Genomic DNA, 26,726 nt, shown 5'->3' with positions numbered 1-26,726 from the left:
CGCCTCTTACGACGTCGCCATGGTATTAGTGCAATAATCTTGAATCGACTTTAAACCCTGTGTCACCGCGCCCTGCTTCCATACCCTGATGCTCGAAGTTTGAAACGTCAGACCAACTTTATGATGACTACGTGTATGCGAATATAACGATGAATGGCAAATTTTGGGCAAAATGGCCGAACGCCTTTTTTTAGTTGTAAAAGCCATTTCCTAGCAGTGCCTTAAAATAACAGTTGTAAGTTTACAATCCCAAATTCAATACAATTGATCAAATAGGTGAGATGAAGTGAGATGAGTGAGCGAGTGAGTATGGTTTTACGCCGCTTTTAGCAATATTCCAGCAATATCGCGGCGGGGGACACCAGAAATGGGCTTCACACATTGTACCCATGTCGGGAATCGAACCCGGGTCTCTGGCGTGACGAGCGAACGCTTTAACCACTAGGCTACCCGACCGCCCCCTTAAAATAACAGAAATAATAGTGACGGTCGGATCACGAAATACAAGAAATGTGTTTTAACCGGGCTTATCAGAGTAAGAGATCTAAAGCTGAAAGCACAATACAAAACGTTTCTCCGTGAGGATTTGTATCTACGTGACTGGTGACGGTGAAGCGTGACAAAACATATCAGCGTCCAGTTGGTCTCGTGTCGTTCTTTGGCAATTCAGAATACTCGGTCAGAGCTTGGTATGTCGACCCCAAGGCCCTTAGCGAGAATAATAAACAAGACATTCTTGAAACCAGTGCAACCTCGACGCACAGATATAAGCTTCGTTGAACACAATCCCTGGTTATGATTTACGTTCAGATGTACAGAACTATCGCCATGAACAGATACAGTAAATTGTGTGTCACAGTAGGATTTTGATTGCTCTGCTTGAAGGGGGTTGCAATAGTTCAGGTATCGTAATAGTGGTTAGACACGTTTAGGGCCTCGTGTGTATGATATTCACGCCCTTATTTAGTATTTATATATCGGTAGCTTCACTTGCAACCTTAGAAATCCTTTTCATCCATGCGACTATTCGTAAAAAAGATCAAATCTTAAATTTAAAATAATGTTGACAAAGGACACTGTCAGTATTGTCTAAAATAAGGTAAAAGATGTTTGTTTGTTTGTTGTTTAACGCCGCACTCAACAATATTCCACTTATATGATGGCGGTCTGTAAATAATCGAGTCGGGACCAGACGATCCAGTGATTGACCCCATGACCATCGATCCACGCTATTGGGACCGATGACAGCATCAACCAAGTCAGCGAGCCTGACCGCCCGATCCCGTTAGTCGCCTCTTACGACAAGCATAGTCGCATTTTACGGCAAGCATGGGTTGCTGAAGACCTATTCTACCCCGGACCTTCACGGGTCGATTCCCCAAATGGCGCTGCTTATGATCTTTAGTCAGTATAAGCAAGTGCCACACTTCTTTGGTTTTACCAAAGTGGAACCCTGTTGAGATTCTGGGTAGGAATTAGTTCCCAGAAACGTACATGTTTGTCATAAGAGGCGACTCAATGGATCGGGGGCTCAGACTGCGCCATTGCATGTCGTCGTATCCCGCCCCCGAGGATCGTAAATGTGTGGGTTAGAATTGCCCTCCCGCAACCCATGCTTGTCTTTGGAGGCGACTAACGGGATTTGGAGGTCAGACTCGCTGATTGGGTTGATGCGTATAATCGTATCCCAATTGCGTAGATCGATGCTCATTATATCAGTCACTGGTTTGTCTAGTCAAGACTCGATTCTTTAGACGCCGCAATCATATACCTGGACTATTGCCGGCTTGTACCGTACACAAGGACCAGACTCCATCATGAATTGTAAAACGTCTATGATCTACTGTGACTGTATTTCTATGCTGACCAGCCATGATATAACTGCATGGAATTTCGGGCACCCCCGCGGTTTTCCTGATTTGAATAGGTCTCCAGCAGCATATACTTGTCGTACGAGGCAACTACTTGAACTGACCTGTGAATATCCAGGGTAGAATAGGTCTCCAGCAACTCATGATTGCCGTAAAAGGCGACTATGCTTGTCGTAAGAGGCGGCTAGCGGGATCGGGTGGTCAGGCTCGCTGACTTGGTTTAAGCTTGTCATCGTATACTAATTGCGTAGATCGATGCTCATGATGTCAATCACTGGATTGTTTGGTCCGGACACGATTATTTACAGACTGCCTTCATGCAGCTGGAATATTGCGAGTGCGGCGTTAAACAACAAACAAACTACATGGATAATTGGCTGGTGTCTGACACAGTGACAGCGAGGGGCATTGCTCACAAAGTCAATCCCTGGTTTGTCTGACCCGGGGCCCCGTTCCTCAAAGCGATCGTAGCGCTATGGTGATTGTACCTCCATTACTTTAACATAGACTTACGACTGTCGCAGCGCTAAGGTGATTGTACCTCCGTTACTTTAACACAGACTTACGACAGTCGCAGCACTAAGGTGATTGTACCTCCGTTACTTTAACACAAACTTACGACAGTCGCAGCGCTAAGGTGATTGTACCTCCCTTACTTTAACACAAACTTACGACAGTCGCAGCGCTAAGGTGATTGTACCTCCGTTACTTTAACACAGACTTACGACAGTCGTAGCACTAAGGTGATTGTACCTCCGTTACTTTAACACAGACTTACGACAGTCGCAGCGCTAAGGTGATTGTACCTCCGTTACTTTAACACAGACTTACGACTGTCGCAGCACTAAGGTGATTGTACCTCCGTTACTTTAACACAAACTTACGACAGTCGCAGCGCTAAGGTGATTGTACCTCCGTTACTTTAACACAAACTTACGACAGTCGCAGCGCTAAGGTGATTGTACCTCCGTTACTTTAACACAGACTTACGATTGTCGCAGCGCTAAGGTGATTGTACCTCCGTTACTTTAACACAGACTTACGACAGTCGTAGCACTAAGGTGATTGTACCTCCGTTACTTTAACACAGAGTTACGACAGTCGCATCTTAACGATGTCATTGTGGAACGCGGGCCGATTCCCGACATGGGTACAATGTGTGAAGCCCATTTCTGGTGTCCCCCGCCTTGATATTGCTGGAATGTCAACCATACTCACTCACTCATTGTGGAACGGGTCCCGTGTGTTGATTAAATATTGCAGCGTTACCACACGAGACCAACAAAGGGTCACAAAACTCCCAGCTCACTTTGAGAAACATAATTTCTTGTCCCCGGGCCTTCTTATTCACGACAATTAATCTTATTAATGACCCGTATGTGTTTTAATCACACCCTGATTAAGCTATGACATTGGACGTCTACACCTCACGTTGAATGTTGGCCAGACCGTCGCTCGGTAGTAACAAACGGTGTGTTCAACATTAAAAAGATTGTCAGTGACTAATCCAATATAATACGTCACATATGGACGTAAGACTTTGTACAAAACATCATGATCGCCAGGATTAACATGTTCGTGTTCTGCTAGGTATGGCATTTGTAATATCAGCGCTGATCGTATTACACAGTGTGATTAAGGTATGCTGTGGGTGTGAGGCGGCAATCACCCTAGCCACCCTGTGTATTGTATTGTATTGTGTTATATTGTATTGATGAGAATCAACAGGTTTAGGATTATATGTTCAGTCATGACCGTTGTTTGCGATAGAAATGTCACGTTGATTATTGTCGTGAAGCATTGACTTGCCAACCATGATTGTCGAGTGAGTGAGTGAGTTGGGTTTAACGCCGCTTTTAAAATTATTCCAGTTATATCACGGCGTGTTAGCTTAATGTTGGAGGAAAGCCCGAAGTGATGCTGGTCTCAGACGTTTACCACTTCGCTGAAACCCACGAGCACGGGTATGGTGCTGACAAACCTAGAAACATAATCGGGTCGAACCGGGATTCGAACCCACAATCATAGGTTTCTGGCGTGCCCAAGGGACGCAACTCTGCACAGCGAATCGCGGCGCCTTAGACGACTGTTAAAAATATAACTCCTTTACTTGACATTTCTGTGTGTAATGACAAATACACTGATGGCTCATCCTTTCAGAGCGAACAGAGGTGATTTTTTTAAGCGAATATCAAATAGTCGGTTCCTAAAACAACAACATCCAGAATAAGAGAATCGACAGGACTGTAACAGAATTTTTTTTCATTCCTTACAGACATGCTTCCCATGTCGCGAACACCTGGTGTCATCACTGATTTTCGGTGATCCATTCATATATTTTTCACTGCTGTTTTGCGTCCCATGGAATCTGTTTCGGTGGATAATCGAGACTGGTTGTCGGGTGGTCAGGCTCGCTGACTTGGTTGATACATGTCATAGTCTCCCAATTGCGTAGATCGATGCTCATGTCAATCACTAGATTGTCTGGTTCAGACTCGATTATTCAGACCGCCGTCATATAGGAGGAATATTGTTGAGTGCGGCGTTAAACAGCATACACACAAACATTTAAGAGGATGCCAACCTCCTCCTCCCCTGAATCTCGATTACTAATTCCACTAAACTACGGTTTTAACGAACTCAATTCGGCTACTATTTTTCGTTCGTTATAACCGTAGTTCGATAAAACCATATATACAGGATATATACAGCAAAAGGGGTGGGACTTCTATGCAGTTCGTTATATCCGCCAGTTCGATATAAGCGTGTTCGTTATAAACGTAGTCAACTGTGACACAAATATCAAAAGCATTGAGAAAAGGGGGCCATTTGAAGTTAAGTTAATGAACACAAATATGGTAATAAAATATAAAGGAAATTTTATGTACACCAATAATCTTTTTTATGTATTGAATCTGGGTACCAAATATTATTTAATTTATGTTCCGCGTACCAAGGGGGCGGTCGGGTAGCCTAGTGGTAAAAGCGTTCGCTCGTCACGTCGAAGACCCGGGTTCGATTCCCGACATGGGTACAATGTGTGAAGCTCATTTCTGGTGTCCCCCACCGTGATATTGCTGGAATATTGCTAAAAGCGGCGTAAAACCATACTCACTCACTCACTCCGCGTACCAAACTGCTGAGTCCCGAATACCCCCCATGTAGACACCAGAATCCCGCGTACCAAAAAGGCAGCCTCGTTGAGTGCATTTTGGAAGGTCATTGATCGGGTACCTCGACGAAGCAGAAAGAGTGGATTGTCAACACGTAACTCAGTAACTCCCACAACCTTATAACATAAAGGGTCAACAGAAACTGTTGGGAGCTGATTAAGTCTACTTTGACCTGTATTGTTGTGCAATTAGGCCGCTTGATATCCACTCCCGTAATTACTATGGCCAATCCATCTGTACGAGATCATGAGACAGAAATATTATATTTGAATATGGTTGCATAACCTAGCCTGTATTATGACGCAATATCAGCTGTGATCATACGCTGGATAACAAAGCGTCGCGCATGCGCATATAGTTGCGATTAGTCAGTGATTGGTCAGTGTTCGCACAAAGTGTTTATCACATATGTGTGAGTGGTTTATTGTCGACGAGTGTAGTTTTATGGTCCTGGCGATGTTTGAAAAGATACGAACGTACAGGGTCACAGGTGCAACTCTACATTAATGGTAAGTTGTGTAAATATCTGATAGGACATTTCCATCGACGATATCATATTTGGATGTTTACAATTTCCCGAGAGTAACTTCAGATACAGGGGTCTCTTATTTGAAAGTTTCCATCATGATTGACCCTTGGGATAGAACAGGACCCCGCTCCACACGTCGTCTCAGCGCTACGACTGTTGCAAGTCTATGTTAGAGTATGATAGTAACGATCACGTTAAAGCTACGACTGTTGTAAGCCAATGTTAAAGTATGATAGTTACGACCACGTTAAATCTACGACTGTTGCAAGTCTATGTTCAAGTATGATAGTTACGATCACATTAAATCTACGACTGTTGCAAGTCTATGTTCAAGTATGATAGTTACGATCACATTAAATCTACGACTGTTGCAAGTCTATGTTAAAGTATGATAGTTACGATCACGTTAAATCTACGACTGTTGTAAGCCTATGTTAGAGTATGATAGTTACGATCACATTAAAACTACAACTATTGTAAGCCAATGTTAAAGTATAGAAGTTACGATCTCCTTAAAGCTACGACTATTGTAAGCCTATGTTAAAGTATGGAAGCTACGATCTCCTTAAATCTACGACTATTGTAAGCCTATGTTAAAGTATGGGAGCTACGATCTCCTTAAAGCTACGACTATTGTTAGCCTATGTTAAAGTATGGGAGTTTCGACCACCTTGAAGCTACGACTATTTTAAGCCTATGTTAAAGTATGGGAGTTTCGACCACCTGAAAGCTACGACTATTTTAAGCCTATGTTAAAGTATGGGAGTTTCGACCACCTTAAAGCTACGACTATTTTAAGCCTATGTTAAAGTATGGGAGTTTCGACCACCTTGAAGCTACGACTATTTTAAGCCTATGTTAAAGTATGGGAGTTACGACCACCTTAAAGCTACGACTATTTTAAGCCTATATTAAAGTATGGGTGTTACGACCACCTCAAAGCTACGACTATTTAAAGCCTATGTTAAAGTATGGGAGTTACGATCACATTAAAGCTTAGATAACTTTGTGGAACGGGTCCCAGGCCCTAAGCATCTATAATGACGTAAGAGTCGAATAACGAGGATCAGGTTGTCAGGCTTGGTGTCTTGGGGGCTCATGCTTTTAATCACTGCTACTGCTGACCCATTGCCGGGGGCAGCCTAACACCCAACTCACTCACTACCTACAAAAGGCCAGCATGGATATACTGACTGCTGAAGTAGGGGCTGTTTGTATCTATGTTTTACGGTAGGTGAGTCTGGTTGGTTATCGATGTCGATTGCATGCTCATATGCCACAGTGAGAAGTCTCAAAAACGTCATGTATTTACCTTGTTTGTTCTGATCAAGACACGATTATTTACAGACCGCCGTCATAAAGCTGGAATATATAGCGGCGTAAAACAACAGAAAAACAAACATTTCTGGTGTTTCCTGTCGTGATATTGTTGGAATATTGCTAAAAGCGGCATAAACCATACTCGACCCGTGAAGATCCGGGGTAGAATAGGTCTTCAGCAACCCATGCTTGCCGTAAAAGGCGACTATGCTTGTCGTAAAAGGCGACTAACGGGATCGGGTGGTCAGGCTCGCTGACTTGGTTGATGCATGTCATCGATCCCAATTGCGTGGATCGATGCTCATGGTGTCAATCACTGGATTGTCTGGTCCAGACTCGATTATTTACAGACCGCCGTCATATAGCTGGAATATTGCTGAGTGCGGCTTTAAACAACAAACAAACAAACAATAAACCATACTCACTCATCACCTTCCCGAAGCTTAAGTTCCTTTGTTTCGCTAGAAATGTAAGCAATACGTCTTTTTGTGTCTTTTTTTCACTGGGATCATAGGTTCGTTATGCCTCATAACGTTGTAGGTGTTCAATGCAGGTATACAATCGCAGACATCCAAGAGTGTCTCTAACGACATCAATCAAACTTGACAGGGCAGCCAGGTTGCTCGAACCCAGAGCCCCTTTAATGATGGAAGACAGCCTTGAATGACGTAGGCTGTAGGGTTCCGTGATAAACAGACCGACCACGTTGTACAAAAATTTAATCAACAAGACACATGATACTGAAAAATCTGTCACGTTGTTATTCGTGTTGGTATTGGCACATGGTACACAGTGTTTGATCTCGCCGTGCCGTTTGTCAGTTATGATAAACAATGACATTACGACATCAGCGCTAATATATGTTGAAAGATACACGTCATCTTAACATTTTCACATTCCTATTTAGGGAGTAAACCGACGCATGGAACGGTATTTCAGTCTTATCACGTCGTGTCAGTGAGTTATTAATAATTTGACGTCAAATCGGCAATATTGGAGACATGTGGTGCCCGCCTCGGCTGTCAGCTTCATGTGGGGGGGGGGGGGGGGGGGGGGGGCATGGGTGGCCCAGTCGTCTAAGGCGCCGCGATTCGCTGTGCGGAGTTGCGTCCCTTGGGCACGCCAGAAACCTATGAGTTCCGATTCGCCCCGATTATGTTTCTAGGTTTGTCAGCACCATACCCGTGCTCGTGGGTTTCACCGAAGTGGTAAACATCTGAGACCTGTGTCACTTCGGGCTTTCCTCCCATATTAAGCTGACACGCAGCGATATAACTGGAATACTGTTAAAAGCGGCGTTAAACCCAACTCACTCACTCACTCACTCACTACTGTGGGAGGACAACTCTAAGTGACGCAGGGCTCCCACGTTTGCCACTGTAGAAGCACGGACGTTCGGCTGTGGTGCGTGTCAGACCAAAAGTCATAACCAGGGATTTTTGGCACGAATTAAGACGCATCGCTGCACAACGAACTTTTATGACTACCCACGAGCCCAAATGTCAGAGTTACGCAGAGTAACAATATAGTTACATCGTTGTAGAGTTATTTTCAAAAATACTAACTGTTAATAGGAGTGCAAGTCGGTTGTAAAGTTTACTGTTACTGCATATTTTTGTTGTAATATTGGTACGATTGTCATCAGTCACCGATCCTCACCGCAGGAGTGAGTGAGTGACTTGGGTTTAACGCCAAAAGTTATATCACGGCGTGTCAGCTTAATGTTGGAGCTAGCACTATAAATCGGCATCAGTCCGGCCTAGTACAAGCAGCCACACACACACACACACACACACACACACACACACACACACACACGTGCATGCACGTCGCTTTATAAGTGCAATAATCTTGGACGCGACGTTAAACCCAATTTCACCTCACCTCACCTCTCGCGACTGGTTCAAATCGCGACCGGCAAGTCTCGCTTTATCTGCTGCCACAGCCTCTATGTGTTTTCCATAAATAAACAAACCATGATTGCATATATCTCCATACACACTGAACGCTCCCTCAAACAAACCCTTCCAGCAACGAATCACGACTCCGTTGACATTAGTTGAATGACATTATGAAATACGGCCTCTTCAAAATTGAATCCGCCATTGGCTTGTCAGCGCCTTACGCACACAGTTGAAGCCAAGAATTCGTGCTCGAAATTCAAGTGTGTACTGAATACTAATTTTTAAAACGTTCATTGGTAAATATGAGTGTCGTGTTGAACAGGGCATTGCACTTAATGGTCAATGAGACCATTGTTCGGTTGAGGGGCATTCTGAGACTAGTGTTTACAATTTGGCGTTATTACTGAAATAAATCATTACCCTTATTCTAATGCTACATACGTTCTTGGTGAGTTGAGTCACCTGTGATTAAATCTATTTTAACAATAAATAATATTCGTAGGACGTAAGCGTCTAATTGTTCACACAATTTTGTGCCAACGGTTTTAACAGATACACAAACACACGGGCTTAATTGTGTTAGTCGTCCCTGAGTGATGCACGTGCACGTCAATCTTTCGTTATGAGTGAGTGAGTTGGGTTTAACGCCGCTTGAAACAGCATTCCAGTTATATCTACCCGATTCAATATGAATTTGGGCCAATAGACTTTCACGCAATAAACATTTGAGATGTGGAGATTTCAGAAATGAATTTACTTTAATGTACTATCTAATGTCAAATAAATGCAAACTGTTTCTCATAAAAATAGACCACCCTGATAGCCCGAAAGAATAACGAAGATGTTTCTGTTGAAAGTGTATATTTGTAAAGTTATGTGAATATTATGGGACGTGTTTTGCATTATCCCGTTAAACGTAATATCTCATATAAATCAAATATGGATGGGTCGTTGTTTGCATAGGAATAGCTAAAGTGTATTTCTTGGCAAGTTATGTATGAAAAGAATTTTTATTCGTTTGTAATACAACCTGTAAAATATGTCAATGAGTTTAATTTCATGATAGAGTAAACATTTACAATTCAAAAGCCTTGGGTCAGTTCATCATTTTTGAAGAAGTACATCAAAATCATCTACTACAAGAGCGACGTTGATGGGTACTGTATGCGAATATACAGTTATTCGCTGGACGTTTCTCGTACCTTGTATTGAACATTGCTTTAATCCTGCATGTATGCCTTCCGTTAGATTTCGTTAGGTCCCTCAAAGTATTTGAAATCAACCATCTATAGACAGCGAGTAACAATGTGCTTCAAATCCCTCGTTGTGAATCCGATGCAGTATATAATACATGTTTCTATATTTTTTGATTGTTTGTTGTTTAACGTCGCACTCGGCAATAGTCCATCTGTAGTCTGGACCAGACAATCAAGTGATTGATATCATGAACATCGATTTACGCAATTGGGAATCGATGACATGCACGACCAAGTCAGCGAGCCTGACCGCCCGATCCCGTTAGTCGCCTTCTACGACAAGCATAGTCGCCTCTTACGACAAGCATAGTCGCCGTGTACGGCAAGCATGGGTTGCATGGGTTCTTCCCCGGATCTTTATGTTGTTGGTTGGTTGGTTTGTTGTTTAACGCCGCACTCAGCAATATTCCAGCTATATGGGTCGTATCTATATAGTACTTGGGCCTGTGGCCTTTATACTAAAATAAACTTAATAATCTTTGCTTCCAAACAACAGTCCTAAGGTCATTGAGTCGCTGCTGTGACGGAAGAATGACACATTTACGATCCTCGGCGTCGGGATACGACGACACGCAATCGCGCAGTCTGAGCCGCCGATCCATTTAGTCGCCTCTGATGACGAACATGTACGTTTCTGGGAACTAATTCCTACCCAGAATCTCAACAGGGTTCCACTTTGGTAAAACCAAAGGGGTGTGGCACTTACTTATACTGACTAAAGATCATAAGCAGCGCCATTTTGGGAATCGACCCATGAAGATCCGGGGTAGAATAGATCTTCAGAAACCCATGCTTGCCGTAAAAGGCAACTATGCTTGTTGTAAAAGGCGACTATGCTTGTTGTAAAAGGCGAATATGCTTGCCGTAAAAGGCGACTATGCTTGTTGTAAAAGGCGACTATGCTTGTTGTAAAAGGCGACTATGCTTGCCGTAAAAGGCGACTATGCTTGTTGTAAAAGGCGACTATGCTTGTTGTAAAAGGCGACTAACGAGATCAGGTGGTCAGGCTCGCTGACTTGGTTGATGCATGTTATCGATCCCAATAGCGTGGATCGATGCTCATGATGTCAAACACTGGATTGTCTGGTCCAGACTCGATTATCTACAGACCGCCGTCATACAGCTGGAATATTGCTGAGAGCGGCGTTACACAACAAACAAACAAACTGACGTACGAGTACATAAGTCAAGCGTTAATCATACACCGTTAAGAGTTTCTAGAACTTATACATGCGTCAAATGTTATATTCCGACTCACAAGCGTTGAAGGGAGATCCCAACTCACACCTACGCTAGAATAGACCATTGTCGAGTAGAGCAAGGAGTGTTCCTGGTGTGATTCGATTACGGCGACTTCTCAGACTTTTAACAAAGGCGTTAAGACCTTGTGTTTGCCGCCGTAAAAGAGAGTCGTAACACTGTACGGAGCCCAAGAGGGTCTTCAATGGCCGATACAAAGGAGTGAGTGAAGCGTATCTTCAAACACGATTGAAAATCTCAACTTGACTTGTTTACGTGAAATTGATTGGCTTCGAATTTGAAATAGTTGTTGCATTGGTCAGAGGAGAGTTCAAGCTGTATATAAATCGCATTTTGGTATCTGTTGTACATTGTCCACGCAAGACTCGGGATCACTGGTAGGTCGTGTAGGGTAGCAGGGGGCACCTGTGTATGTTGATAATGTCCCATATATACAGGAGCTGGCCATGGTAATGTAGTTTTGTTCATTTTTCAGCATGTGTTCATATTGGCATATAAGATGAGCTTGTGTGATATTTTGAGAAAACGGTTGGTCATTAATTGTATGCGGGAAAAGTGTTAAATATTAAGAGATCAACCATTTCTTCTAGAGGGAGGGGGTATGCTATTCTGTTTTATAAAATGCTGTTCTCAAACCAAGAGTCCCAAATAGCGAGGGCCGTGTGTGAAGTTGTGACACATTTGGTTAGAACCAAGAACACTTGGTTAGGGCAACATTAACGGATTGATACTTGTATACCTCATACCAAAGAGGTGAGGTGAGGTCAAATGGGGTTTAACGTCGAGTCCAAGATTATTGCACTTATATAGCGACGTGCACATACGCGTGTGTGTGTGTGTGTGTGGCTGCTTGTACTAGTCCGGGCTGATGCCGATTTATAGTGCTAGCTCACTGAGATACCATGCCGCAGTTTAACATGGGTACCCCACTCAGACACAGTATACTGACTCCGAGCCGACCAGTCCTTGTTTTAGCCCCTTAATGCCGAGCGCCAGACAGGGTAACAACAAGTACCATCATTTAACGTCTTTTGGTATGACCCCGGACTTTCCGCTCTCCGGAGTCCCATGGGGAGACTTAATATTACTTCATACATAGTGCCTTGTTTAGGTTTTGGATTTTGGATCTATTCAGAAATAGCCCGTCGCTAGACTATGTTGGGTGGCAACGTCACTCACAAAATTCCCCCCAAAATGCCTATACTTTAGCTTAGGGTACTCATCGTTATTATATTGTTCTAATCAGTGACGTCTATTTCAGGTCAAGGTCACCTACTTGTGACGTCATCATGAGGAAGGAGAACACGTGGAATGTTTCCGTGGCCACGGAACACCCGGATATGACGGAAGAAGCAAAGTGAGTTTACAGCTTCTTTCTTGCTTGTCAAATGCTTGTCAAATGTTTGTCCGTAAAAGTATTCATCTTTACAATGACAATCTCTATGTTGATTAAACTGTATTTTGCTTCAACACAAAAGAATAACATGTAGCATCCATCTACGTATTTCTGAAAACTAAACTGTCACACAACTAAACTTTTCCGAGCAAGGGTTAGTGACCAGGGTCAGAGTTAGGGGTCAGAATTATTTAAGTGGTCAGGGTCAGAGTAAGTGTTAGAGACCAGGCTCAGAAGTAGGGGTCAGGGTCAGATTTAGGGTAAGAGGTGAAGGTCAGGGTCAGGGTTAGATGCGACGAGAATCGAATTTCCTTTGACTGTAAATTGACCGTGGAACCTCTTTAAGAAAGGTAACGAATCTTATTGTAACGACCCAAGATGAACGTATAGTTTTTAACATTGCATTTGTTTTGTTCACAGCCTAAAAACAACCTACGGGCCAGGAAAAAAAGGAGGCAACTTTGCACTTCCGCTTGGCGCAAAGATTTCGATACCTGATGGAGTGTTCAGTAAAAAAGACAGTATCACATGCCAGGTGGCGCCACCTTCCGGTAGATGGCGCCATGTACCAGTGCTGCCGCCTAGTGAGCATATGGCAAGCGAGATATTCATCTTGTCATCTTCTGTACATCCCCTGAAGAAGGCAGTGATTGTTCAACTGCCATATTACTACGTTGACCTTGAGCATAACGAGCTCAATGTCAAGGGCAGATGGAAGGACGAGGCGGAATGGGTAGACGTTGGTTTCCTCAAGAAGGTAAATACACCTGATGGTATAGGAACAGCGCTCACATTGGCAATTTAAAATGAACCCATCAAGCGATACGCAAAGGCTGGAATGTCTGTAGTAGCAATGACTTAAAGGCCACACTCTGGAACCTTCTTTTGAACTTGATAGCTACCTAATTTGTAGACAAACCGGCCCCAGTGACGCTAAAACAAACTTGATGGTATATGCCTCGATTTTGGGATTAAGCAGCGCTTGCAATGAACGTTCGATTGCTACCTCTAAACAGCACTTTACGTATTTTTCTTATCTTACAACTTACAAAATATTCATTTGGTTATTTGTTAGATGAAAGAAATGCTACGGACGTACCAGGAGTGTTCGCTTGATCGTTTATAAAAAAAACAATATTACAATATTAGAGGCGGTCGGGTAGCCTCGTGGTTAAAGCGTTCTCTCGTCACGCCGAAGACCCGGGTTCAATTCCCGACATGGGTACAATGTGTGAAGCCCATTTCAGGTGTCCTCCGCCATGATATTGCTTGAATATTGCTAAAAGCGGCGTAAAAACATACTTATTCACTCATTTTACAACATTATACGAAGAAGAAAATCTGATCTTTGAATTGTCTTTCAATGTTCCAACAATTGGTAATCATGGTGGTTCAGTTATACGAGAATTTTGACAAAAATAATTTGTTACTTGGAAAGAAATGCTACGGAGGTATCAGAAGTGTTGGTTTGGTCGTTTATCAAACGAATAAAAGAACATTCAAGAATAAGGGGTATGTCTTTGGTTCTTGTTACTGGTATTGGCAGTTCTGATCTTTGAATTTTTTTCAAATGTTCCCATAATTGGTAATTATAGTGGTCCATATTCTAGTATTTTAAATAATCTAATTTGTTTAAATTAAAGAATACCTACAGACGTACCAGAAGTGTTTGTTTGATCGTTGATGAAACAATATGTTACAATATCATACGACAAAGAAAACATTCAAGAATAAGGGATATGTCTTTGGTTCTTATTGCTTTTAATATTGGCAGTTCTGATCTCAATTCTCAACAATTGGTTATCATAGTGGTCTGTGATACTAGGATTTTGAATAAAATAATTTGTTCCAGTAAATGCTGTAAAAAGATAATTTGGTATGAAGAAAATCCCGAATACTACAAGTGAGCCCCTAAGTGCAATGTATTATGTGTTAATAATGAGTGAGTGAGTTGGGCTTAACGACGCTTTTAACAGTATTCCAGTTATATCACGGCGTGTCAGCTTAATGTTAAGGAAAGCCCGAAGTGATGCTGGTCCCGGACGTTTACCACTTCGGTGAAACCCACAAGCACGGGTATGGTGCTGACAAACCTAGAAACATAATCGGGGCGAACCGGGATTCGAACCCACAATCATAGGTTTCTGGCGTGCCAAAGGGACGCAACTCTGCACAGCGAATTGCGGCGCCTTAGACGACTTGGCCACCCGTGCCCCTATATGTTAATTACATGTACTGTATATAAACGACATTGTGTTCCTTTCAAGGAGGATAGCAGCATGCCGTCTGTCGAGCTTGAGATCGCCCGTCTGGGGGTGTTCGTCGTCACCTTCACCCCCAAGAGAGAGATGTTCCCGGTGTCCCCCCAGGGCTGCCTGTACAACGCCAGACTCAACAGACACATCAGCGTCAGGTTCCCAAAGAAGTCTATTGACACCAGCATGCATTGTTCCATACAGGTAGGACATACTGGCATCTGCCCTATGCGAATTCGGGGAAGAATGGTTCCCTGTATAGGAGACTTGTTGTGTCAGCGCCACGACTGCCGTGAGCCTAGTATGTTAACGTATGAGAGTTACGATCAAGTAAGCTCTGAGATCGCTTTGTGCAAGTGGGCCCTAGTTGTCGACCCACAAAGCGACCTTAGCGCTACGACTGCCGTGAGCCTAGTATGTTAGCGTTTGGTTGTTACGATCAACTAAGTTCTGAGATCGCTTAGTGCAAGTGGGCCCTGGTGGTCGACCCAAAAAGCGATCTTAGCGCTACGACTGCCGTAAGCCTAGTATCATGAGAGTTACGATCAACTAAGCTCTGAGATCGCTTTGTGCAAGTGCCTGGTGGTCGACCCAAAGAGCGACCTTAGCGCCACGACTGCCGTGAACCTAGTATGCTAACGTATGGGAGTTACGATCAACTAAGCTCTGAGATCGCTTTGTGCAAGTGGGCCCCAGTTGTCGACCCACAAAGCAATCTTAGCGATACGACTGCCGTACGCCTAGTATCTTAACGTATGAGAGTTACGATCAACTGAGCTCTGAGATCGCTTTGTGGAACAGACGACTGGTATGTGTTTGTTATTGTAGAGGGAGGGTTGTTTCCCCGTGGGGATTCAGGGATATAAAAGGTTCCCAGCAACCCACGCTTGTCCACTGTGTATAAGATCGGGTTGTCTCGGTGAGAGTGGTGTATCTAAGTTCGTGTTGTGGTAAGGGGCACGGGCTGTTGTATGCATCAAGGGCGGGTAACTCCACTTTGACATACGAGGGTACAGTTCAAGACGTGGGAAGGGCGGGTTTGGATGAGAAGACACAGTTGATCTGCTCTAAATGTCCCAAATGAAAAATTGGAGTTTGTATCCAACTGTTCAAGATTCCAATCTGCAATATTATTGAATGGGTTTCCTCATTATAAAGATCATCTGGACTTGAAATTCAACCCCGAAATACGTCGTTATACGAACCCTGTGAGAGTGTTACATGTATGTCATGACAATACTTTCTCAATAAGAGGCCTTGTTCTGTAGAAAATGACGTACATCTTTCTCAATGAAACTCCGAGTGGCCCGTGAAGATCCGGGGTAAAAGGCAACTATGCTTGTTGTAAGAGGCGACTAACGGAATCGGGTGGTCAGGCTCGCTGACTTGGTTGATGCATGTCACCTATCCCAATTAATTGGATCGATGCTCATGATGTCAATCACTGGATTGTCTGGTCCAGATTCGATTATTTACAGACCGCCGTTATATGGCCGGATATTGCTGAGTTCGGCGTTAAACAACAAACAAACCAAACCTAAACTGCCTCTGGGTGACAGGGTATGGAAAAACGCCCGTATGTCAGTTATTTCACGAAATCATAGAGTGAGTGAGTGAGTGAGTTGGGTTGGGTTTAACGCCGCTTTTAACAGTATTCCAGTTATATCACGGCGTGTCAGCTTAATTTGGAGGAAAGCCCGAAGTGATGCAGGTCTCTGACGTTTACCACTTCGGTGAAACCCACGAGCACGGGTATGGTGCTGACAAACCTAGAAACATAATCGTGGCGAACCGGGATTCGAACTCAAAATCATAGGTTTCTGGCGTGCCCAAGGGACGCAACTCTGCACAGCGAATCGCGGCGCCTTAGACGACTTGGCCACCCGTGCCCCCCGAAATCATAGACGATAACCACTTCCTATACGATAACCACTTCGTGGTCCGACATTTTGCTGAAATATGTGAACCAGGATCAGAACCCAGATCACAGGTTTCTGGCACTCGTCATGGTCGTTACTTTGCCCAGAGAATTCCGGCACCGACGACGACGATGACCGGACCCCCGTTGCCCCATAATTAATATCCGGACCACCTTAATTTGTCGGCCATAACAAACGCAGATTTTCATTTGCCTAGTTATTTCATGTTCCTTTTTCCATCATTCAGATAACGCCGATACCATCTGACAAATTAGCATTTTCGAAAAAGAACTTTCCCGTGGACTGTGGTGAGCTGTTGACAGCCACTGAGTTCGTGGACATCACGACCACACTCCCGTGCAACTTCCGGCGGCCAGTCACAGTCAAACTTCCGCTTCCGGCCGGTGTTGAGGTCGAGAATGACAACGGTACCGACATCGCCGTGGTAGTAAAGACGGACAATGGCTGGAGCGTTGTGGACAGCAACTATAAGTTCTCCCGAACAACCGTCTCCTGTGATGTCAAAACGCTGTCAAGGTGAGTCTGGGAATGTATGGAGGCTGTACTGAGTGAGTGAGTTAGTTGGGTTTTACACTGCGTTGTGCAATATTACAACCATGTCATGACGGGAAACAAAGAATGAGCTTTACTCATTGAGCTTACTGTGTCCACACGTCCCTTGTGTTATACACAATCTTTTCCTTCTATCAACCGTTAGAAAAATCTGCCAATAATATAGGATTTTCAGATTTTCTCCGATTAACTTCAAATACAAAACATTATTTCGACCCCACCCTGAAACATATATCTCAAATACGTATGCCGTTTTCACCGAAAAATAATTAAATTTTCGTTGTGTTCATGGAAATTCCTGCATTCTGATTAGCTGAATTGGTCACGTGTTATTGCATTCATTTCTCAATGAATGTAAAAAATTAAGCCACGCCCCCCGCCGCGCACTACTTTTACTACTGCGGAATGTCGGGGAAGCACAATATTACAGTCGAGGGAATTCCCTTTCTGCTCACGTGTATCGTCATGCAAAGAACATTTAGCGACTTTCATGCATTATTCATTGTCCAAACTACCCTTTGAAACCGAAGGCCGAGAATGAATGAAACAGCAAACGTGCAGGCTCGCTCGCCAGTTTTTTTTCCCGCTCGCCTCGGTTCAACTTTCAACTTTCGCGTTTCATTTCTAACTAGCATTTCTCCAACTGTTTTACCGTAATCAGAGAAGTAATGTTAGAATCACGCAGTAAATGACCATGTTATTTGAAACAGCCGCCTTCTCTCGGACATATTTCTTCCGGTTCGTTACAGTCTGACTGTTGCAAGTCTTTTCGCCTCTTGCCTTAATTGACAGGTCAAATGAACATTGTTTTAATCCCACTCTCCGTTGATTGGCTACTGACTGTGTAGGCGTGTCAAGTTATGTACATAAATTAAACGATCACCTGATTCATGTCACGCCACTGTATATATTCCTACACCTGGAATGTTCATCAATGCCGTCATTTTTGTCTGTTTTGATATATGCAACTGTTTTGGGTTAAACTATTGTAGATAAAACATGTTTTACGTTGTCGAATTTAATTATAAGCATTGACTGTGTATTTTTTTCGGTTCATTGAGGTATGAATCGAAAAACCGATGTGCAAACTTTTGTAAGAATCCGCTACGCGAATTCATACAGTTTGCACATCGGTTTTTCGATTCATACCTCAATGAACCGAAAAAAATACACAGTCAATCCTTAATTAACTTTGGATAAGGATTCCTGATCGAAAACAAAAATTGGCGCAGGAAAAGACGATGTCGGCCCCCTCAATTACTACCGATCTTCAATACGGCTTACACATGATATTTGTTAAAGAATATAATATTATATAAGAATTCCCAAAGAGGGCGTGATGTGGTGTACCAGACGAATTTATTTGACGCCATGAAAATACAACAGATTATATACATTTTATTTAATGAAATAACATTGGTAATAGATAAATTATGAACTCCTACATACTGATTTTATAATAAATTCTGTGTTTAAAATATGTCAGGAGGGAAATACCAAGAGGAAACGTTCAACAACCATGTCAATTCGTTGATGATAATTGTCGAATATATATTCAGCCGTAGAAACAAACAGTATCAGTCCACTAGTCCTTATGATGACATATAACATATTGCAAAACCTTTAACAATGGCAAATTTCTACCTGTCCTTAGGATACCTTTACTATTGGGCAGTTTGGCAAGGACTACAGGACTAGTGCCAATTTCTAACCCTGCAGATGCGTAACGCAACATTTTCATCTATTTCCTTTTCAGATTCTGTGTGTGCCAGTCTAAACCAGACCGGAAGCAGAAAATGAAGGACGCCATCCCAATTTTGGATGGACGCAGTAATAAAGAAAAAGGGGAAGTAACCGTGTTCTTATCTCTCAAAGATAAGTCATGGATGGGTGTCATAGAATGTTTCCCAGAATTCAAAACGGAAGTCAGAGCCAGCGCCCGGTCGTCGGTCGGATTCCGGCATATAGCGAAACAGGAACTCCCCAAAGAAACAGAACAGCGGTTCACCTCCAGAAGGCGACCCCCGCCGCCTCAGCAGCCCCAGGCAAAGGAGCCAGAAGGATTTGAGATCTACGATGGCTGTAAGTGGGAGGTTGAAGTGACAGGGGACGTGCGAGTGAGCGGAGAGAGTGACTATTTTGATAATAATCAACTGCAATTCTTTAGGAACCTACCCGAGAGTTATAGAAGGTTTGTAATAGAACCACGAACTAACGAGGAGCGGGCTTTGCAAGGTGTTATAAACTTGGTCCCTGTTGGTATAGAGGAGCAGAAGGCTCGGGAACGTTTGTCCTTCACATTCAAGTTTGAACTGGATGAGGAAAAGGTCAAAGCCTATTTCAAACCAGATGAACCGGAACCGGAACCTGAGCCAGAGAAACCGACTGTTACCTTTGACCTTCCGTTGGAACCAATCAAGGAAGAGCGACCCCCACCTCCAGTGAAAGTGCGGACCTTCTCAGCCAGTGCTCTCGAGAGGTTGACGCGACCAATACGACCCAACAAGATCCGTGAGTTATCTTTCTTTGTTCGTGAGCAGGATATGAAATGTAACTTACTCCCAGGACTAATGATGAATGAGTGTTAGGATAACAGAGAGATATTAGGGTGACCAGAAATATTGATTGTAACTGTGTGTTCTGTAGGTGACAAAAGTATTTTGGCATACCTTAAGATGAACCCGCCTCGATTCCGGATCAGAATAGATCTTTCGTAGGCCACTCTTGTCGTTCGAGCAGACTTATGCTGTTTGTTTGTTGTTTGTGTGTTTGTTTTTTTGTCTAACGCAGCAGTTGTGTTGGTTTGCTAGTGGGTTTCACCAAAGTGGTAATCGCCCAGGGCTGTACCGCTTTAGGCTGTCATCACACATCAAGCTGACACACCGTGATATAACTGAAATACTGTTCGTTTGTTTGTTCCTTTTGTTGTTTAAAGCCGCACTCAGCAATATTCCAGCTATATGACGGCGATCTGTAAATAATCGAGTCCTTACAAGACGATCCAGTGATTGACATCATGAACATCGATCTACGCAACTGGGACAGTATGACATGCAATCAACCAAGTCATCGAGCCTGACCACCCAATCCCGTTAATCGCCTCTTACGACAAGCATAGTCGCCTTTTACGGCAGGCATGGGTTGCTGAAGACCTATTCACCCTGGATCTTCACGGGTTGAATCATATTTTAACTAACAAGGGCACCCGATCGCCGACTTGTGGCTTGGGGGCGGTCGGGTAGCCTAGTGGTTAAAGCGTTCGCTCGTCACGCCGATTCTCGACATGGGTACAATGTGTGAAGCCCGTTTCTGGTGTCCACCGCCGTGATATTGCTGGGATATTGCTAAAAGCGGCGTAAAACCATACTCACTCACTCACTAATGTGGTTTGGGTGGTCCCACTGCCGATGGTGCTGATATGTATTCATGCCGTCATCCACCGGTTCACACGTTTATTTAAAAGCCTTCGTGATGTAGCAGAAATATTGATCATATCGCACCCTCCAATCGATACCTCACATTGATTTCAATTGAAACAATAAGAAAAGTATTTATTTTATGCAAGGCTGTACATTTCCTATGTTTACAGCCGAAAAGGAGTCACGTGTCCTGACCGGAAGAAGCTTGATGAACATCGCACGTGTTGTACCCGAAGGACTTACTCTGGCCGTTCACCTTGACCTTCCAGACAGCACCATCACTGGTCTTGGATTCGACGCCATCAGTAACGGCCTTGGCATGGCCGACGTCACATACAAAATTTTACTGTACTGGAAGCGACGCCTGAAAGACAAACGCAACGGCGCTGTGGCGGAGTTGACCGAAGCTCTTCGGGACATGGGGAGACCCGAAGTCGCGGACACAGTTCAAGAGATGCACGATAAGAACAAGGAAATAGGACCTGACTGCTTCCACCTCATCATGTAGTGACGTCATTAAGGGGAAATAATCAATCGAGTAGTCTCCATACAGGGTCTTTAGGAGTTAGGACACCGGTTCAGCAGATAAGGGAGCGTTGAGCGGAATTTGGTATTATGGATCGTCAACGCAAATTCCAGACTGGATTAAAACTTCGAAATGACGTCATCAGAAAAGGGAGAGAATAAGTTATTCATCGGGTCGTATCCACCGAAGACAGATTGCATCATGATAGTCCCATGAAATTAGTAATTCGGTGAATACGGTTATTGCCAGACGCAACTACATAACTTGAGTTTGTATATTTTACAAAGTACCTCTGGGATTACTTAGTTTAAGGGACAGTTTAGCCTAATTAATTGGCAGATTAGCATTGAAGCTGTGCTTAGTACAAGAATGCTTTTCATGTGGCATGTTATGTCTGGCTTTTTAATCAGCAGACGGGGACATTTCAAGGCATTTCTGAACTGTACACAGTACACTTCCATTCTTACATTACGTCCAGAACAAAATGATAGTTTGTCATCTGCTAAGAATCATAAGCACTGGTCCGATTGTGTGGATCTACGAGTGTTTGTGTGAATTTAGGAGCAGTCAGATTCACATCGGCATATGTCTCGTATTGTCTGTAATTTCTTTCAATGCTCATCCAAATCTGAGTGTAGTTTACAAATATGTCTTGTCAATACAAAATTGTATTGTTGTGAAACAACACCAAAGAATACATACCACGTGGTTGATTGAATACGGCTCCCAGTCCTCATTGCGCCAGATTTGTCATATCATAGTGATGCATCGTACACATTGTTTAACAGATGTCATTATTAGTTATCCAATATTATGTCAACTGTTAACCATTTTCCCGGTGGTACTTGTGGCCCAGTCGTCTCAGGCGCCTCAATTCGCTGTGCAGAGTTACGTCCCTTGGGTATGTCAGAAACTTATAATTGTGGGTTCGAATCCCTGTTTGCCCTGATTATGGTCTCTCAGCACCATACCCGTGCTAGTGGGTTTCACCGAAGTGGTAAACGTCTGAGACCTGCATCACTTCAGGCTTTCCTCCCACATTAAGCTGACACGCCGTGATATAACTGGAATAATGTTAAAAGCGGCGTTAAACCCAACTCACTCACTCACTATAATGTATATATATGCATCAGACTTTGTGATAAACTGTCATGTGTCATTTTTATTGATGTGCTTGTGATATATGTATCAATCTGTGATAAAACTGTGAAAAGATAATTCCTCAGCAAAGCAATAACTTCAATTTCGAAGCTTATACTGGCTCTCGTCAGTCATAGCATCTTGCAGTAAGTAAATTGTTGGGCTGCAAGCTGGTTAAACGTTCGCTGCTCGCGCTGGCGTCCCATATGATTCTGGGTTCGAATCCCAGATTCGTAATGCATATTGCATATGATCCACCATACTCGTGGGTTTCACCTGACTGGAGAACGCCTTCGACCTGGGTTACTTACTGCGTTCGTCCATCATTCATCTTCCCGAGGCAAGAAAGTTTACTAACTCTACAAGTCCAGTTTCCACCCTTGCCGAACTAGGCTGGTATTATGGAGTTACATTTTGGCTGGACTAACGAGTCTATGCATAGTCCAATCAAAATCGCGCATCGAAATCCGGTTTGTAAACTGTCGTGCAGATTTCGGTCGATTGCAGGATTTGCAAAGCATGTGAATCGCCAACTCCTTGTCAACAGATATTTTCCAAATCTTTTCATGTTTGTAATCAAGGTGCTCACGTGATTAGATGCACCTCGCGAGCTACGACCCCTTTTATCACAATATAGATCTTGATTAGCGATTAGATCGTCTTGACTGTGCGCCGCCATTTTGTTTAAGTGATACGACAGGTGGAATCTGATTGGTCAATCGGAGAGGTTTAGAAGGGCCATAACTCGTAACAACCACTGGTGGCGCTACGATCTAGGCCAGGAATTCCAGCCTTGTTCGGCAAGGGTGGAGACTGGACTCTTAAAGTTAGTTTACTCTCTTGCCTCGGGAAGATCATTAAGCCGACCGTTACTAACTTCTGACACGATGTGCTGGCATGTTGTCGTTCGGTGATTTAATAATCTGACGTATTTGCTATGCGTGTGCGTGTCAAACTTCATTTTTGTTAAGAGGGCTGAATATCAAGCCGTAGGTTTCATATGTCCGTCGTCTGTTGTCCCGATAGTTTATAAGATGGCGGTGGACTAAGGGAGACAATTTTGTTCCTTCATCTCAACGGGTTAAATTCATATTTTTCATGATAAAGTATTGTATTTTCTTGTACTCTTTTCAAGATTACATCATGACTGTGAATAAAATATATTTTTGCAAACCAATGCGACTTTGAATGTGTTAAAATAGGAATCGTTTAGTATTTCAAATTCCTGCATGGATATTTTGCCAAGCCGTGTTGAATTCATAAATCTGAAAGGCTTAAAGGCCCACCTTATGTTGAATATTGGTCACAGATGCAACAATTCACTTGCTGTCCGCTGGATCCGCTGATTATTAACTGAAGACTTGCATCACCCTGGTTATGATTCTTTGTTTGCAAGCACTCTATTGGTGGGGCACGGCTGGACCAGTCGTCTGAAGCGCCACAAGTCGCTGTGCAGAGTTGCGTCCCTTTGGTACGCCAGAAACTTACGATTGTGAGAACGAATCCCGGTTTGCACCGATTGTTTCTATGTTTACCAGCACCACACTCGTGTAAACGTCTAACATCTGCACGACTTCGGGCTTTCCTCCCACATTAGGTGACACGCCGTGATACAACTTGAATGTTGTTAAAAGCGGCGTTAATCCTCTCTCACTCACCTTACGGGTGTGGTACTCATTTTCCCGATGAGTACAGTATTCAAACAGTATTTACATCCTGTGAATTGTCATTCATTTTTGTCATCACTGATCACACCTTCAAGTCCAGACAAACTCCACCCACCCAACACAGTGTCTTTGTTCTTTGCGACTGCGTCAAAGGCCGACACGATCCAGCGCGCATGTATTGTTTTAGCTGAAGTACTCTACTAGGCGCTAATAAGCGGTGCTATTTGGTGTGTGATTGGATTAAATGTAAGGTTGGATTAAATGTAAGGTTGGATTAAGGTGAGGATTTTCCTGTAAACCTGACAGAGGACATTTTGTTTAGATAGAAATCCACTGAAGCTTGAGAGGAGGGGGTGTCGAATTCATGTTGAGTCGCATTTTTGGCTAGGGTCCAGTGGTCGCATTCTTTTGGAGACGCATTAATTTCACGTTTTACAGTATATAAAAAAAAATGAAACAAACAACATTTAGTCATTAATTTGTTTATTCCGCCATATGTTTACATAATATAGAGAAAACCTATTCAAAGATTATGATCAACATGTACATATATTCATCATACATAATATTCATACAAATATATATGAATAAAATACACGAATATAACAAACTAATATAGCTGATACAAATATAGGTGACAATCATGTCAAAGGATTAATCGTTGCAATAAATATTTGACAGACTTATGGGACTAGTTGAACACATTTCCTGCAAATAATGAGACATCACTCACAGGGCAATCAAGTACAGTGAAACCTGATTAGACAGGACCCTGTTAAACTGGACACCCACCTTCCGAACACTTACATGTATTTACATAATGCCTAAATATTTCAGTCATTTTCTAAATTGTCTTAGCGATTCTGGCAATTTCATTTCTTTTTTTAAATTTCAGACATTTTACAAACTGACTGAATTTTGTATTCTGTTCACTCAAAGCACTAAGCCCAGGTGCATTGTATTTGGTGATTTCAGTGGGATTGCACACGTCCAGATTAAAGGGGTTTAATTATACGTTCCTATGGCAACAAGGACATATTAGGGTCTACCATAATCTGACCAGTTTTCCAGGTTTACTTACCATGAATATATGCATTAAGAATCACCATGAAGAAATGTCATTTTGAACCATTTCACCATAGCTTAGGCTATACTATTTTAACATATTGTCTCTATGTTATTTTTGTATTTTGGAAAAGGCAGGAGGATCATATTTCTGAAGAAAACAAGCTTTTTGTAGTCTAAATTGAGATCTCGAATAAATTGAAGCAAAAGTATGAACGACAAAAAGATGTTCCAAATAATCTTGTAAAGATTTGTTATTTAACTTTTTCTTATATCAGAAAATGCTTATTCTTACAGAAGAAACAAACTGGCTGGCCTGACACGGGGAATACCTCGTGTTAACTTGCCGAAGCGGACAACTGTGAAGGCACACTACAGTGACTACACTCAAAGGTTCCACAATCGAGTACCCAGTTAACGTTGTCTTGATAGCACCACCAACAGACAGAAGACAGGACAGACACATCAGAGAGGACAGACACATTAATGAGGACAGACGCATCAGAGAGGACAGACACATCAGAGGGGACAGACGCATCAGAGAGGACAGACGCATCAGAGAGGACAGACACATCAGAGGGGACAGACGCATCAGAGAGGACAGACGCATCAGAGAGGACAGACACATCAGAGGGGACAGACACATCAGAGAGGACAGACATATTAATGAGGACAGACACAGCACATCGTGAGTTGGAGGGCTATAAGGCCATTGGCCCAGTCATCACAAGTACAAAGCATGGCTGCCCACATGGTGTACACATGACATCGGCTAAGATCCTACAGATTCAATGTCAGACAAAAGCTTGGTCTCCTCCAGACCCAGGTACTTCCCACTGGGGCCACCATCTTCCCGAGGCAAGAGAGGTGACTTACTTTAAAAGTCCAGTTTCCACCCTTGCCGAACTAGGCTGGAATTCCTGGGCCCGATCGTAGAGCAACCAGTGGTTATTACCAGTTATGTTCCTTCTAAGGCTCTAAGTTCCTTCTATGGACCAATCAGGTTCCACCTGTCATATCACTTGCATTTGTTTGAAACAAAATGGCGGTCAGTCAAGACGATCTAATCGCTAATCAAAATCTATATTGTGATAAGACGGGTCTTCCATTGCGAAGTGCATCAAATCAAGCGAGCACCTTGATTAAAAACATGAAAAGATTTGGAAAATATCTGTTAACAAAGAGTTGGCGGTGCACATGCTTGGCAAATCCTGCAATCGACCGAAATCTGCACAACAGTTTATGAACCGGATTTCAATTTAGTTGATTGGATTAGGCATAGACTCTTAGTCCAGCCAAAATGTAACTCCATAATACCAGCCTAGTTCAGCATAGGTGGAAACTGCACTTTTATAGTCAGTTACCTATCTTGCCTCGGGCAGATGTGGGGCCACCTGAACCCGGGCCATTGCACTGCTTCTAGAGATACACATCAAGCACCGGGAACCTAGTC

The 26,726-nt window shown here is 43.2% G+C and overlaps 1 protein-coding gene across 1 annotated transcript; it reads left to right on the top strand.

Annotated features, from left to right (window-relative positions):
- The first annotated feature begins 11,497 nt into the window (after positions 1–11,497).
- On the top strand, positions 11,498–21,563 carry LOC139457370 (uncharacterized). The gene is made up of 7 exons (XM_071238776.1): positions 11,498–11,514; positions 12,575–12,670; positions 13,130–13,466; positions 14,977–15,168; positions 17,131–17,420; positions 19,213–19,967; positions 21,046–21,563. Exons 1-7 carry the CDS (start codon positions 11,498–11,500, stop codon positions 21,381–21,383), a joined length of 2,025 nt encoding a protein of 674 aa, XP_071094877.1. The 3' UTR covers positions 21,384–21,563.
- Positions 21,564–26,726: the final 5,163 nt, after the last annotated feature.

The sequence above is a fragment of the Haliotis cracherodii genome, unplaced genomic scaffold (genome assembly GCF_022045235.1).
Source record: "Haliotis cracherodii isolate W230 unplaced genomic scaffold, xgHalCrac1.p SCAF_12, whole genome shotgun sequence".
In the NCBI taxonomy this organism is placed as follows: Eukaryota; Metazoa; Mollusca; class Gastropoda; order Lepetellida; family Haliotidae; genus Haliotis; species Haliotis cracherodii.
This window is presented reverse-complemented; position numbering and strand designations above follow the sequence as displayed.

Coding starts and splice junctions, on each gene's coding strand:
- LOC139457370 (XM_071238776.1), top strand. Junction 12,671..13,129: donor GATATGACGGAAGAAGCAAA/GTGAGTTTACAG, acceptor TTTTGTTCACAG/CCTAAAAACAACCTACGGGC. Junction 15,169..17,130: donor GCATGCATTGTTCCATACAG/GTAGGACATACT, acceptor TCCATCATTCAG/ATAACGCCGATACCATCTGA.